This window comes from Leptopilina boulardi, unplaced genomic scaffold, assembly GCF_019393585.1.
Source record: "Leptopilina boulardi isolate dan_hultmark-lab unplaced genomic scaffold, ZJU_Lbou_2.1 LbouV2_325, whole genome shotgun sequence".
Taxonomy (NCBI): Eukaryota; Metazoa; Arthropoda; class Insecta; order Hymenoptera; family Figitidae; genus Leptopilina; species Leptopilina boulardi.
In genome coordinates this window covers 3,519,475-3,534,953 of record NW_026137891.1, presented here as the reverse complement: position 1 = coordinate 3,534,953, position 15,479 = coordinate 3,519,475, and the positions used below count along the sequence as shown (strand labels likewise).

At 28.6% G+C, this 15,479-nt stretch overlaps 1 protein-coding gene across 4 annotated transcripts in view; it reads right to left on the bottom strand.

Annotated features, from left to right (window-relative positions):
- The window catches only part of LOC127284696 (unconventional myosin-XVIIIa), a 98,641-nt gene that overhangs the window by 2,810 nt on the left and 80,352 nt on the right, over positions 1–15,479 (bottom strand). For 2 of the 4 annotated variants that reach the window (XM_051310301.1, XM_051310302.1), the window contains 6 exons: positions 9,441–9,569; positions 9,036–9,179; positions 7,205–7,294; positions 963–1,322; positions 474–628; positions 23–146 (listed from right to left, as the gene is read on the bottom strand). In XM_051310301.1, the coding sequence (XP_051166258.1) occupies positions 23–146; positions 474–628; positions 963–1,322; positions 7,205–7,294; positions 9,036–9,179; positions 9,441–9,569 (1,002 nt within the window). Of the gene's footprint in view, positions 1–22; positions 147–473; positions 629–962; positions 1,323–1,478; positions 2,347–7,204; positions 7,295–9,035; positions 9,180–9,440; positions 9,570–11,994; positions 14,372–15,479 lie in introns of those variants that run through there. The other 2 variants (XM_051310303.1, XM_051310304.1) reach the window with 2 other exon arrangements.

The window sequence follows — 15,479 nt, the reverse complement described above, 5'->3', positions numbered from 1 at the left end:
AAATTTAAAAAAAAAAACTTACACTTAAATTTTGTTCAACAGTAAATTTCTCAGCGATGGCAATCTCCTTTTCTCTCGCGAGCCTCTCTCTCTGTGCCTTCTCTTGCCTGAGATCATCCATCAAATTTTGTGTCTCCGAATCGAATCTTAAAAAACAATTTTTTTTTTTGACAAAGTTAGTCGTATTTCCAAGAAATACATAGTTAGTATCAACTTGTATATTTAATTTATTTCGTGTTGGCTCGGACTCATAGGTTGCCGATTTGGCATTATGCCAAACACTTGTTGCAGCTTAATGCAATGAGAATAGTAACCGGCAATGTCGACAATTCCAAAGGCAAAGGGGTTCAAATTCATTACAGAGATGATAAAAATCAAACAAAAAAAAAGGTTTGACAATTTTGAAATTTAAAAAAATATTTTTCAAATTAGAAAATTATAATACTATAAAAAAAAATCGATTGGCATCTTACTTGCGCTGTTTTTTCTCAAGTAGATTATTCCTTGCCGTTTGTTCTTCAAGAAGAAGTCGAAGATCGTGCATCTCTCCATTTAGTTTTTGAACCCGGCGTTTCCACTGGCCGACAACTTGACGTTGCTCCTCTACTTCCTCGTAGGCATCAGCCAACTGCAATGTGAAACACAACCAACTCTTTTAACTGGTCTCAATTAACCGCACCCGTAAAGAGTAAATAACACCCGTTATTCTCGTAACTAGTACATCAAATAAACGTCCGACTACAAAATTAATCATTTGCTGAGTCAGAATCTTGTTTACCTCCCCCGTCAAAAATAGGCTTCATGATTCTATTATTATTCTATAGTAAATTATTATTCTCTAAATCGGAATTAGTAACTATTTTCTTGTCTCCCTCATAGAAAAAATAATTTTAAAAAAATTTACAAACAAATTTAGTCATCGTGACTAAAAAAAGAAAAAAAAGATTAGTAAAAATCAATACCTTTTTTTCCAATTGTTTCTTTAGTCCAACCAATTGCTCAAGATCATCCTCATGTTGTTGTGCCATTTTTCTTTTGAAAAATTCCAATTCTCGCATTGCGTGCTCATATCTTTGTTTATAAACACCGCCATCTTCACCGTCCTCACCATCGGATGCAATTCCATTTAAATCAGCTGCTCTCGCATACAATAATTCCATTTCCAATCGTTCAGTTGCCTGTTGAAGATTTTTATTCGCCTCCGTGACATCTTGAAGTTCTCGTTCCAAACGAAGACGTTCTGATGTCTCAGCGTCAATTCGTTCAGCAGCCAACGTTGATGTGGAATGCTCTTCAGCAAAATCTGCTGTCATCTCACTCAACTGTAACAGACAAGATTTATTTATTTTTTTTTTTTCAGTGATCTAGTTTAATATTCTAGAAATATTTTAGAAACGAAAATAAAAAGTAATTTCGAAAAACAAAAACTATTTTTAAAAATAGATTTTCCACTTTTTTAAGAAAATGAAAAATCTGACCTCTCCGTTAATGGAAAGTGTATCTTCGGATAATCTGGAAACAGATCTAGAACGACTCCTTCCACCACTATTCGATTTTGTAAAATATTGAAAACCTTTAATCATTATATTCGTTGCACTACGACTCTTTAATAAATCTTTATTTTTATAATCAATCATCTCATTGGACTCGTTTCGATGACCAATTCTCTTCCATTCATCCATAATATGATCGGTTCTTTGAAGAAATTGTGAAATTTTCGAACTCAATAAATTCGATGCTGTTTCAGCTTCAAGATGTGATGCTGTTGGTTTAAATGATTGTCTAACTTTTTGCCTATCAATACCCAATACAAAATTTAGACTCGCATCAAAAATCACTGGCGCTTGCTCTTTAGTTGACATTTCTAAAATATCAAAACGACTTGAACATTCTTGTGGAAAAATTCTTCGCGGTGTTGGCGATTTAATAAAACCCGTTGAACGTAATGATGACGAATATGATTTTGGTGAATTGGTCAATGATGAATTTGATCCATAGTAACTTCTTGTACTTCCATTGAAACTTCGACAACTTGTCGTTAAACTAGGTGAAGGACTCCTGCTGAGAATTCTCGTTGAGGAGTTTGGTCTAATCACTGCTATCTTGCTCAGTGGTTTCGTTTGAAAGTGACTTGGTGGTAATGGTGGTCGTCGAATGAGATTTCCGCTCAAGGTACTTTCCAAGTGTTGATGAACACCACCAACAAGTTTTGGTGTGATGATTGGTTTATCATTATTGTCATCGATTGGTGTTCTTGAGTCGCTCGAAGTCGAGGAACTTGTTGTCAGTGGCATCGTATTTAACAGGTGGTTTTCCAAACTAAATAATTTTCAATCCAATTGCTTTTTTACACATTTTTTAAATTGAAATTGAAAAATAAATTTGTTTTCAATTTTGAAAAAATATTTTAAAACTTGATTTAAAATGGAAAATATTATTTTTGGAAAGAGATTTGAAAAAAAAAAATTTTTTTTGATATTATAACGGATTTGACATTCTCGATATGGGAAGCTTCACTAAAAGTTCATGACTGATTGACGGTTGCATAATCGATGACAACCAGATCGAGGAAAAGTCAAGATACGACTGCCTCGTTGGCCACCCGGTTTTTGTCCTGAGGTGTGAGACGCACTCGGAGAGGAGGTGGTCACCTCCGAGTTATTCTGAGAAGAAGCGAACACTTTTTGGATAAAGGCCAAATCCTCTTTTCCAATGAGGAACAAAAAAAATCACTAAAAGGAAGGAAGTATCGAAGTAATAAATTTTCAATTAAGTTATGAATTTTGCAACTCAAAATTGAAGCTATTAATAGGTTTGAAAAATAATTTTTACATTTTTAATAACAATTTTAGAAAAATGGAAAAAAATCATTTTTTTTAAAAAATTAAAAATTAGGTTTATTAAAAATTTGAAATGAAAAATTGTGTCAAGATCATGATCATTTGAATTTCCTTTATAGGAAGTTAGCAAAAGGCGTATTTCTCCTGTTGCTACTAGATAATAATCATGTAATGCGCGATCCGCATAGGCTCTCACACGATCTGCAATAAAAGTCATTTGGGAACGTGGTTATTTTATTATCTCAGTTGAATCTCTCTTTCGTTAATTACGTTGTCGTCCCAGGAGAATTACTTATCAGTCTCTGTGTACTCTCCAATAATCTCCTTTTTACTTTCCCACGAAACCATTGAAAAAATATATCTTCAACATCTCGTATAATTTTAATCCTTCTATTCTTTCAAAAAAAAAAAAAAAAAAATCCTTATAAATTTGGAACCAAAAATAATTTACACGACAAAAAGAATCAAACAGAATTACAGTAGGAAAAAATGAATTATTAATGAATAAAAAGAAATTAAAATAATTTTAAAAATATTTTTTTCTCAATATTTTGATATAATTCAAATAAAAATGGAAATTTTTCAATTTTTTATAACAAGAAATTATTGAATATTTAATTTCCATTTCTCCGTATAGAGAAAGATACAATCGAGTCTTTATGGGATTTATCTTTTTATTTCGATGAAAGGTCTTTAAATCAAAGTCTTAGAAAGCTTCTAATCCTATAAAATCTTGAAATCGTGGAATGTTCACCTTCACATTTCGAATTGAAATCAAGACAGTTGTATCTTGGAATTCAAATTCCTTTATACGACCTTCCCTAAAGGATCTCTTCCGCATTTAACGTGGCGGAGATTCACTTTGAGGTCAACCAGGCACGAAGGGCATTTGAGAAAATCGTGCGAGCAAATTTCTCTCCATAGGCAAAATCTGGGTCACTGGCACTTTTGTCTAGCGGCACTTTTCAAGTGCATCGGCTCTTTTGATTTTCAAATTAATTGACTTTTCTCTCTCTCTCTCTCTCTTTTTCTTTATAAATATATATCCCTCTCTTCTTTCTCTCCTGATAATATTGTAAAATAATACATATTTCTAATAAACTTCTTTTTCTTATAATTAACCTCATTTCTAGAATTATATTTTATTTTTTGTAAGAATTTGATTCTTTTATTTTTTTTATTTCGATTTTTTTATTGTCAAAATATTAAAAAAAAACAAGCAAATATTCTAAAAAAAATGTTTGTATGAAGCTAACGATGTTGTATAAATATGACTCATCATGATCAAAAAGCATAAAAGCTTTTATCTGGAAAAGTTAGGTAAACGATCGACTTTAATAGCAAGCATTTGCCTATATAGTACGGCTATTTAGAGCTTTAGAATGTACTTGATCGTCATAGTGTAATCCTGACAGGATCGTAAAATCTGTGCGGAAAATCTTTTGCCTTGTTCTTAATGAATAACCGGCGCGTCGTTGCTTGGATACCAAACAAGCCAAATGAGATTTAACGATGTCTCGTAAGTATCATGAAATTTTTTTTTTTTTTCTTTTTTTTTTTTGAAGCGCCTTTGTGCCCAACAGAAGCAAATTATACATGCGTAACAATGTTGTAATTACCAAGTCAGTCTGAAATGATTAACGACATTTACCGACAAAGCTTTTAAATTTGTCAAGCCATTCGCCTACAATTTTTTCTTTTCTTTATTTTTAATTTTATCTATTTACAAGAAAACCAGGAAGAGATTCCTTTTAATTTTTAAGAGTCTATGAATTTTTTTTCGTTTCACAAGTTGTAAAATATCGCGAAACATTATAATAATAAAATATTTTCCCTTCCGAAAGATAAAAAAAATAAAGTTCCATAATTTTATTTACATACAAAAATAATGCAAAAAATAAAAAGAAAATTGAATTAAATTTGCAAATTTTCTTTTTAAAAATTAATATTAATTAATTATTACAGTATTAATAGAAATTTTTTTTTTCATCGGGAAGGAAGAGTGAAAAGTAAAAGTCAAAACGTAAAAATCATTCAATAATAAAATCGGAAATTATTAATAATAACTTTCACATAAATTGTGATATGAATTTCTTCGTAATCATCATTTATGTGACACGTTTAATTTTTATAGTCACATGAAAATCGTAATTTTCATAAAATTGATAATTTTTCAAATAACATATATTTTACGCAAAATTATTACCATGATGAGAGTCGTGACAATTTCTCAACCTTTTTGTGAAATTAGTTTTTTTTTTTTTTATCTCTTATTCATTTTTTTCTCAACAGAATTATTAAGCCTGTAAACATAGACTTCGAAAATAATGCTAATTATTATTTGTTTTCTTTCCGTTTTTACTTGACTTTTACTTGTATGAATAACATTATAGTCTCCATATATACATGTGTACTCTCGCAAGATGTCTGTAATTTGCGATCTAGTTTATCTCCCTTGACTTTCTTTCACATTCTTTAGATACTGGTCCATTGTGCCATTTAAGATCAAGTGAAATTTTATAAAAAAAAAAAAAAAAACTGTCAATTTCTTTTACGACTCATGTTCTTGAATTTTACGAGGTGGAATTTTTATTTTCTCAATTTTCTCAATTGTCAAACAAAAAATAAAATCAATTTTTCGTTGCTTGAATTGTATATAAAAATTAAATTTTCCATTTTATTTTAAATTTTCTATCGTGAAGTCAACATTTTGTTAAAGGAATTTTTTTCAAAATCGAATAAACTGTTAAGTAACTGTAGTCCAATAAAAACGTAATTAAACGAAGTGTAAATAAAATTCTCAAATAGTTTTCTAAGTGCATTAATTAGAACTGTCCACGAGGCAATATATTACACACTTACGATTAAGTCATGCAATAAATGACTATATATAAGATTTACGCGTTATGATAAATATTTATCTTTAAATTACGATTTGAACTAATTTTAAAATTATTTTATTGACAGTAAAATTTATAGTATAAAAAATAAATCAATTTTTTAATTCTGTCAAAAAAAAATTTTTAATTATAAAAATTCTTTTTTTTCCAAATATTTTCAACTTCTAAAAGTTAAAAATTTGAATTGTTCCCTCATTATCTTTTAAGTTAACCTAAACAATTAAGTTTCAAGCTAAAATCAAAATTATTCCAATTAACCTATGCTTCTTTTACTACCCGAACTAATTCACCGTTTATCATAAAATGAATACCAACTACTTCTCATTACGTTCTGTTTTTTTTTTTTTTTTCAAAAAAAGAGAAAAAAAATGTTAAATCGAGCAATTAAATCTCGTTCCTGTTTCCTCGAAAGAAGGTTCGCGTGGGAGTTTTCATGGATACCGTTTTCATGGTGCACTTCTTCCTTACAGTGAAAAACTTCAGCAGTACCTAAATTAGAAATTTATCTTTTGCGTGAGAATACTTTAAGACAACAATTGTCTTTCGTCTTTTTTTATGTCTTATACAAATAACAGCTTTTTTTACTTTGAAAAAGCTTTGAAAAATAATTCTATAAATAGGAGGGAAAGAAAATATTCTCTTTTTCTTTTCATTTCAGTGAAAGGGAAGACACAATTAAAAAAAAAGGGGTAAGAAAAACGAGTTCAAAGTTAAATTCCCCGAGAATGTGAGAGAACGAGAGAGAGAGAGAGAGAAGAAAAATATTCTTTTGTCTAGAAAAAGAGAGAAGAAAATAATGTGATCGTCGATCATAAACCCTCTCAGTGGAGGTAATACTTGAGCACATATTTTGTGCTCGTCCTCGTTCACATTTTCCACTTATATACCACGCTAAACGGTCAAGTTGTATCGCTCTTAACTCGTTGCGGTTGTTTTCTAAGTGGTTTAATTAACCCACGATTCGCACCGGGCAAGTCAGGGTTGCCCCCCATTGAAAATGCTACACACCTTCAACTTTTTTGCCATATAAGAGAACGACGAGCAAGAAGGCTAATCCCAAGTTCCCTGGGAACATTCACGCAGGACCAATTTAATCTTCTTTGGCTTTTCTTTTTCTTCCATGGGTGAAGACAAGTTGGCTTTATCTTTTGCGCCAATCAATTGTCCAAATAAAGGATTTTTATTTCAACCTTTGCCGTGTAATTCGATTTAGCTTTTTATTTTTCTTTCGTCATTGTCTTTCTTTTCTATAATACCGCGCGTATCTCAATTATTTCAAATGAAAGTGACATTTTAAAAATTCTTTTTCGATTTTGTCACTGATATTTTTATTATTTTTTTTCTATTTAGTAATTTTTTTTATTAATCGAAAATGTTTTTTCGATTTTGTCACTGATATTCTTATTATTTTTTTTTCTACCTAGTAATTTTTTTTACATTTGGAGAATTTTAATTTTCACTCACCTTCGCTTCCAATTTGTCATTGTCGTGTTTGAGGTGATTTCTCTCCTGCTCCAAACGCTCAACCTTTGCCCTTAGGATTTCCAGTTCCTCCTGTAATATAAAAATTGATTTTAAAATTTTCTGTTGATTTTGATTAGAATTTTTTTATTCTAAATAAAAATTAAGCCTTTTCTTTACTTTGTTCGAATTAAATTACAATTTTCTATTCAAACGGTGGTTGAATTTCTCAACTAAATTTTTTCTAGTGTAATAATAACTTTGTTGATTCTGATTAGAATTTTTTTATTCCAAATAAAAATTAAGCCTTTTTTTTACTTTGTTCGAATTAAATTTCAATTTTCTGTTCAAACGGTATTTGAATTTCTCGACTAAATTTTTTTCAGTGTAATAATAATTTTGTTGATTTACATTTTTTTGTTCTAAATAAAAATCCTTTTCTTAATTTTGTTTTTTCGAATTAAATTTCAATTTTCTATTCAAACGGTAGTTTAATTTCCCAACTAAATTTTTTTCCGTGTAATAATTAAAAAAAATTCGATTCATAAGTTTGAATCTGTTTTCTAAAAAAAAAAAAAAAAAAGTGAAAAGTGATGTTTGGAATAAAAAATTCAAGTCATCAAAAGAGTGAAAGGGACATCGATCTGCTTTTAAAACAATCCTTAACAAGTGCCAAGTTTCTTTTTGTTTTTTTTTCCTCTCTCTCTCTCTCTATTTATTGTTAGTCTGCCAAATCCTTGTCGTAACATTGGCGCCGGACCAATTGATTAACGACTGACTGGTGTCATTCTCATTCTAATCGATCGATAGACTTCCAACCAGACGCTCCCATTTTACATGCTTCGATGCGGTCGATTTTATTTCACCGCATTTCAATTTCAGCTTTCGCGTTTACAATTCGTTCCTTTCACTGTATATTAGATGCGCGCAAACAAATATATATCTCGTTGCGCCTGGTTATTTATTGAAAAGCATTCATTGTCCAAATGCAATAAACCAATTGATAGAAAATATATATAAACCAATCGAGATTAGACGTCTTTTTAAAGTCGCATTTATATATTTTCAAAAGAAGTTACTATCGTGATTTAATATAGTTGACAAGTTTCTATTGAATTATTCATTTATTTTTTATTAAGATAATTATTGCAAAGAGAAATTCATTCTTTAAAATTTATATCTTTTTATAAATTAATATATATTTATCATATAGAATAAATAGAAAATAATTAATTATTATTATACAATTTTTATCTTTATAAATACATATATGAATAAATATTGCAGGGGGAAAGATTAACACCTTGAAATTTATTTTCTAAATATCGTGTGCGTACTAAATTTCTTTTTTTTTTTGACTGGTTTAATTAATTTGTGTATTTTTTCGAATTATCAACATTATGCGATTAAAGTCGTTTAATGATATTAGAAAACCGTTAGTAGAGACAGGTGATTACACCATGAAAGCGGGTTAGCAAAATAGAAACAAAGTGTAAATTGCAATATATCCACAGTTTTCCAATAAATGTTGGAATTTTATTCTCCTTTCTTCATTATATTTAAAAAATCGATTTCATAACGGTTCAATATTTTAATTTTTAATTTGCGACCTCCCATAAATATTTTTGATAAAAATTACATTTGTATAACTTGTTTAAAAAAACGAAAGCCTTTTTTCTAGATAGAATTAATTAATTGTGAATCAATAATTAATTATTAATTTATTAATGATTACTTAGAATAATTAATAATTCGTTAACGGAATTTATACCAATATTATTTGATTTAATTTTTACTTTTAATTGTATTCAATATTTTTTTTTTTGATACTTACTTGTCTTGCTTTTAATTGATCTTCTGTTCGATGAACATTCAAAAGTGGTGCAATTTTCACGTAAAGTCTCCACCATGGCCATTCTCGAACTGACATTAATTTTCGAACATTTCGCTGAATACATCTTACTGCCAAGTCTTGCAACTGAAACAATAATAAGTAACTCGTTAATGGAATTGTAATTGGCTCAATTTTTGACAATTATATGAAAAATATTTTAAACAATTTTACTTATAAAATAAAAATAAAATTACAATTTTACAAAATAATTATTAATTTCCTAATTTATTTATTTAGTTCTAAATTTTGAAATACAATAAAAAAAAAATATTAAAAGATAAAATTTCAGAAAGTAATTTACAATTAAAAGGAGAAAATTTGATAAAAAGACAAAAATATATTTACTTTCAAAGTATTGAGTTTCCTTCGAGCCAGATAACCCCTGCATCTTGCTTGAAGGAGTATGATGTGTCCGGTTAGTTTCTCGTCCCTTTGGGATTCAAGTCGTTCTAGAGCACCAGCCCTGAAGAAGATCTGCAAAACAAAAAACATGAAATATAAGAACTCGTATTAGTACAAACCAGAATCGACGATCTCGAGTATCAGAAAAAAAGTAAAGAAAAAAAATAACTTCATTCAATGTCAAATATTTCAGAAATATAATATCTCTATATATACTTATAATATAATATTAAGAAATAATTTTGAAAAATATATAAATATATAATATATTAAAAAAATTTTTTTTTTCCTCAAAAATATATTTAATTTAAATATTTCTTCATATATTTTACAAGATAGACAGACAGAGCTTTCTAATTCCCTGGCGCGGTGTTTTTTTTCCCAATCTTTCAAAGATGATATTTCTCAAATCAATTTTTTATTAATATAAATTCCAGATTTTAAAATAAATTATATCCACTCATTTAAACATACGTACTTAATGGAAATTGTAAGTCCGCCTACGAGGATTTGGAAGTAAAAAAAAAATCATTGATAGGAAAAAAAGAGAATTAACGATGTTGAAATGAGATCGACTGAAAGCTCGATAGATTAAGAGCCAATTTCAGTTTAGATAAATTATTATTGTATCTCACGATTGAAAATACGTAAATTTAGAATTTTTTTTAACTAGAAAAAAAAAATTTTTTCCCCAAATTGATTTTTTACTGAATCATAAATTAATCTGACCAAAATTATTTTCTGAAATTAATAAGTTTTTAATGTTACATAATTGTAATAATATATTTGTTTATATTAGGTAGTTCGCGTTTTAAAATTCTATTATATATTTTTAATGGTTATTTCCTTACTGTTTATATATATTTTTTATGATTATTTTTTCATTATTCTTTTCGTCATAGTGAAAGTTACGGTCATTTCATTTCAAATAAAAATGCAGTCGTTAAAATTGTTATCATCTTCAAAAATCAATTTTTCGGCGTTTCATTCTTAGAATTACATAGTTTTTTTTTACGAGATTTTTTTTTGTGAAAATGAATTTTTAAAAGAAATTCTGATTTTTTAAGAGACTAAAAATTGTTGAGAAATTATAAAGTCGATATTTTCTGTATAAATATATCAGGTAGAATGACATTATTTATTTACAGGAGATAAATATTTTTAAATCTAGTAAACAAATCCAGTGAATAAATGATTAATAATTAAAAATTAGCAAATAATTGATTAAAAATTTGTTTGATTAATTGAAGAAATAAAACGATTTCTTGAATTCAATTTTTTCACATTTAGAAATTATAATAAAATTTATATTATTTTTTTTTAATTCATTAAAAATTCTTCATAACCATTTTTTTAATATTTTGTAAATTGATCATTATACTATTATTTATATTATAATATTATTTACATTTATTTGTAATTTTATTCTTGGAATAAAAATAAATTTAAAAAAGAATATTTTTCAATGTAAGAATTATTTTTTGATTTTAAAAATAATTTATGCTAACTATAAAAATATAATTAATTATGAATTAATGAAAGGCATTTTTTCTTATAGTTAGAGTGTATGTATAATTATTTTTCCCTTTAATAAAATTTCATAAATTGAAAAAAAAATTTATTTGATTCAAATACTCGATTACTTGACTATTATTAAATAAATATTTATTTGTATCAAATAATTATTATTTGAGATGGTATTTGTTTCAAATACAGAAATTGTTGGTACAAATAGAATTTATTTAATTTAATTAAAAATTATTTGGTACAAGTAAATATTTATTTGATAATAGTCAAATAATCGTGTATTTGAATTAAATACATTTTTTTCAGTAGTGCGAGTAATTTACAAGGAATTATATTCTTAAATTTAGAATATTTGTTCAAATATAATTCAATTCAATTCAAAAATATAAATTCAAATATAATTAATTATGAATTAATTAAAGCCATTTTTTCTTATAGTTAGAGTATATGTATAATTATTTTTCCTTTTAATAAAATTTTATAAATTGAAAAAAAAATTTATTTGATTCAAATACTCGATTACTTGACTATTATCAAATAAATATTTATTTGTATCAAATAATTATTAATTAAGATGTTATTATTTTCAAATACAGAAATTATTGGTTCAAATACAATTTATTTAATTTAAATAAAAATTATTTGGTACAAGTAAATATTTATTTGATAATAGTCAAATAATCGTGTATTTGAATTAAATAAATTTCTTTTTTCAGTAGTGCGAGTAATTTACAAGGAATTATATTCTTAAATTTAGAATATTTGTTCAAAAGCGGACTTCTTTGGGGGGCCAAAAAACATGTTTCCTTTGGAAAAAAAAAATTGAATTTCGTTGATTTGAGTAAAAACACAAAACCGCAAACAACACGTGTCAAGGTCAAGTTTACGAAAGTTAACGTCGTCATCATCATCATCATCATCATTATCATCATTATATCAACTTGAAGAAAAAAAATGTAGATATTTCTACCTGTGAAGAAGTGTTGAGTGGAGCCGGTTTGGGGGCAATCTGTGGTCTGCGGGTGACCACCGCCACCGATGATGAAACCACACCATTATTAGTTTTGGCGAACGAAGACGCCGTCGTTGTTGTCTTCCAATTTCCTTTTTCCAGTACATTTCCTCTTTGAATTTTTAATGTCTCATCCCAACTATCGATACTACTCGCTCCACTCGATGTTGACAAACTACTTTTTAATGTTCTTACTTTTTCCTCCTCAGGTGGAATGAATCGTTGTACAATTGGCGTTGCTTCAAATACTTCAATTGTATGCTCCAAACTGTGATCCAAATCTTGAATTATCTCCTCGAGAAAACGTTTACTTTTTAATTCTTGATGATGTGCCTCTTCATTTTCATTTTCATTACTCATATGTCCACTGTCCTCTGAACAATTACCATCTGATACATAACCGCTGCTCTTTTCATCTTTTTCCTTTTTATTATTTTCCTTCAATAAATGCGAACCACCACTTTCTTTTATTTTTGACCATGAATCCTGTACCTCTTTTGTAGCTTCCGTATTTTTTGTATTAAAAAATTTTACCAAATGTTCAATATCCTTGGTTCTTTTTGTTTTATTTTCATTTAATGGATTCTTTTTTCCATTTTTACGTGATTCATTTTCAGGTTCGTCGTCTTTACATTTTTTAATTTGCATCTCCCAATTTCTTCTTATCTCCTGAATAGTCATTTCGGAGTCCTTTTTGAGTAGGCTCTCTTGACTTTTGGCAAATAATTTTCCTTTTTGCAAAATGTCCATTTTTCGTAGATCCTCTTTACTTTTGGACACGTCTTTTATTTTTACATTTCTCGTTTTGGAAACATCTGTAGATACGATTTTAGAAACATTTTTAGAAGACTCTTTAGGTTTAGAATCATCATGTTGTATAATTTTCGTATTATCTTTAATTTTAGATTCATTTTTCAATGCAACATCAATGGGATCATCATCCTCATCGAGCTGTGACATTAATTCTTGTGCTCTTCGCTCAAGATCCAATGAGCCGATTGGTGCAGATTTAGCTCGACCCAGTTTCTTTTTCTCCTGTTCATTATTCTGATTCTTGAGGTTTTCATAAATATGTAATTCCTCCTTGTTTGTGGATCTGACAATTGTCTCCTGACAGTTTGCGTAGATATGTTCATCCATTGAACGATCCACTTCGTCAAGATCCTGATTTTTTTGAACGCATCTCTCAGCATTATTGCGATCTACTTGCGTTAGATCGGCGAGAGATTGGCCCAGTCCAAAGAATTGTGTCGATAATGGAATTCTACTTGGTCTTAAGCCGGCAATTGATTTTGTACGTGATATTTTACCAGCTTCTGATACATTCCAAAGACTATTGGTTCTATCAAGAATCTTGTGTATTTTGCTGGTATCATTAATTTTTTTTGAATTAAATTTAAGTTTATCATCGTCAATAACATTCCAAAGGCTGGTAGAACGATTTAATGTTTTTTTACGTAATTCCTCAGGTTTTTTTGGCAATTTATCGGGCGTTGTTTGTAGGCCCTTTTTTAGTAGTGCACGATCCTCGAGAATAAGGGGAGTGTCTTTTGATTTTTTTTTTGTATCAACCTTACGGGGCGATGGAATTTTGGCTGGATGGGTATTTTTTGGACTCTTTGTTGTAGTGTTGGTTTTGGTTAAAGAAATTCGAGTCGCTGGAGTTGGACATTCGGCTTGTATTTGCACAATCGTGATATTGGTACGAGGCTTTGATGTTGGTGTATTTCTCAGTGGGGTTGTTGTGAGTTTCGAACTTCCGGACCGGTTTCCAGTTGGTAATCGTTTGGAAGAAGTTGGAGTTGTTTTATCCTCGGATTTTATTTGTTTTGGCGTTGTCGTGAATGGTTTCGAGACATTGGGACTACTTTTCGCTTTTGATAATCGTGGCGTTGTCGGTGACCATTGTAGAGCATTGTTTGGCTTTTGAATGCCAATTGTGGTTTTTGTTATTGTTTTCGACATTGTTGTAATTTGTTTCTTTTTTTCGTTGACAAAATCTCCTCTAGGGAATTGATGGCATTTCCTCTAAATCTGGCAATTTGTTTTTTCAGCACTTTCTACTCATTCAAGAATCCGTGTATTATATACTCACTCGGAGAACGTAAGTCGAGGTCACAACTCGCCGGCATATCGCGCACAGAATGAATATAAGTGAATGAAGCGGGGAAGGAGAAAAGTCTTATTCAGGGTTCGTTGATCGGGTGAAGAGGCGCGAACTCGTATTTCAACGATAAGAGCAAATTGCACTCGGCCAGAGAGTTATCTTTTTAATTGGAACATAAAGTCGATGTATGCCCTCCTCGTTACTCATTACTGGTTGGCAGTTTCGTTTCTAGGGGAAAGAAAGCAGGAAACGCCATATAGTACAAATCGCCACTTGGTTCGCAAGAAGTTGACCGATGTCGCGCTTTGAAATCAGGTCGAAACTTCCTTCTTCTTTTTTTTTTTTTTTTTTTTTTTTTATCTACTTTACAATAGCAGAAAACTTTTTTTTTCATTAAACATCTAATTTTTTATATTTTTCATAAAAATTAATTTATTTTTGTTTTAACGCCTCATATATGGGGAAATAAATTTCTGCTCATTGTCATATCGTTTATAGAAGAACCTGTTGCCCATTACTTTCTTGTGACTTATACCGTTAACGAATTCATAACGCATCGCTTGTACTCTCTCCTGTCTCTATAGAAAATCGATGACATTAATTAAACCCACAGTGTGTGTGCAATCGGCAAATGATTTGTTTCTTTTACATTTTGATAAGAAAAATATTTATTCAATTTGCAATTGGAATCATTGTCAATAGTAAAACAAATCGAATTTTTTTAAAAATAATTTTCGATTTTTGATATATTAAATAAAAAAATTTTATTTTAAATTCGAATTAATTTTCACGAAATTTTAATTAGAAAGTAAACTAAAATTAGGTAATAATATTTATCTGTATACATGAATAATAATTATTTTGATTTTTCTCACATTGTATTATTCAAGGTTAAGTAATAAATATTGAGAAATAATTTCTTATATATATATGTTTTCAAAAAAAAAAAAAAAAAGTACATAATAATTATAAAAACAAAATCATAGATTTATATATATATATAAAAAGAAGAATGAGAGCAAAAATGATGAAATTAGAAAATAATAAGGCTAATAATTAGTTAGCACTTCTTGATTAAAATCAAGAAGTTGAAAAACCAATTAGTTGAATGACTTTGCACTCTCATAGCAGTATTTCGAGAGAGTGCAATGGAAAAATAAAGCCATATTTATAAAATGTAATTAGAACAAGAACCTACTTAATAAATCTCACGAACATTTTTCTTACATTTTCTTTTTTAAAACAATTTCAAATTTAAAAAAAATACATTTTTTTCAAAAAAAATGGAATATCGCCTTTTATCTTTGTGAGGAAAAAAATTACTTCAGAAAGAAGT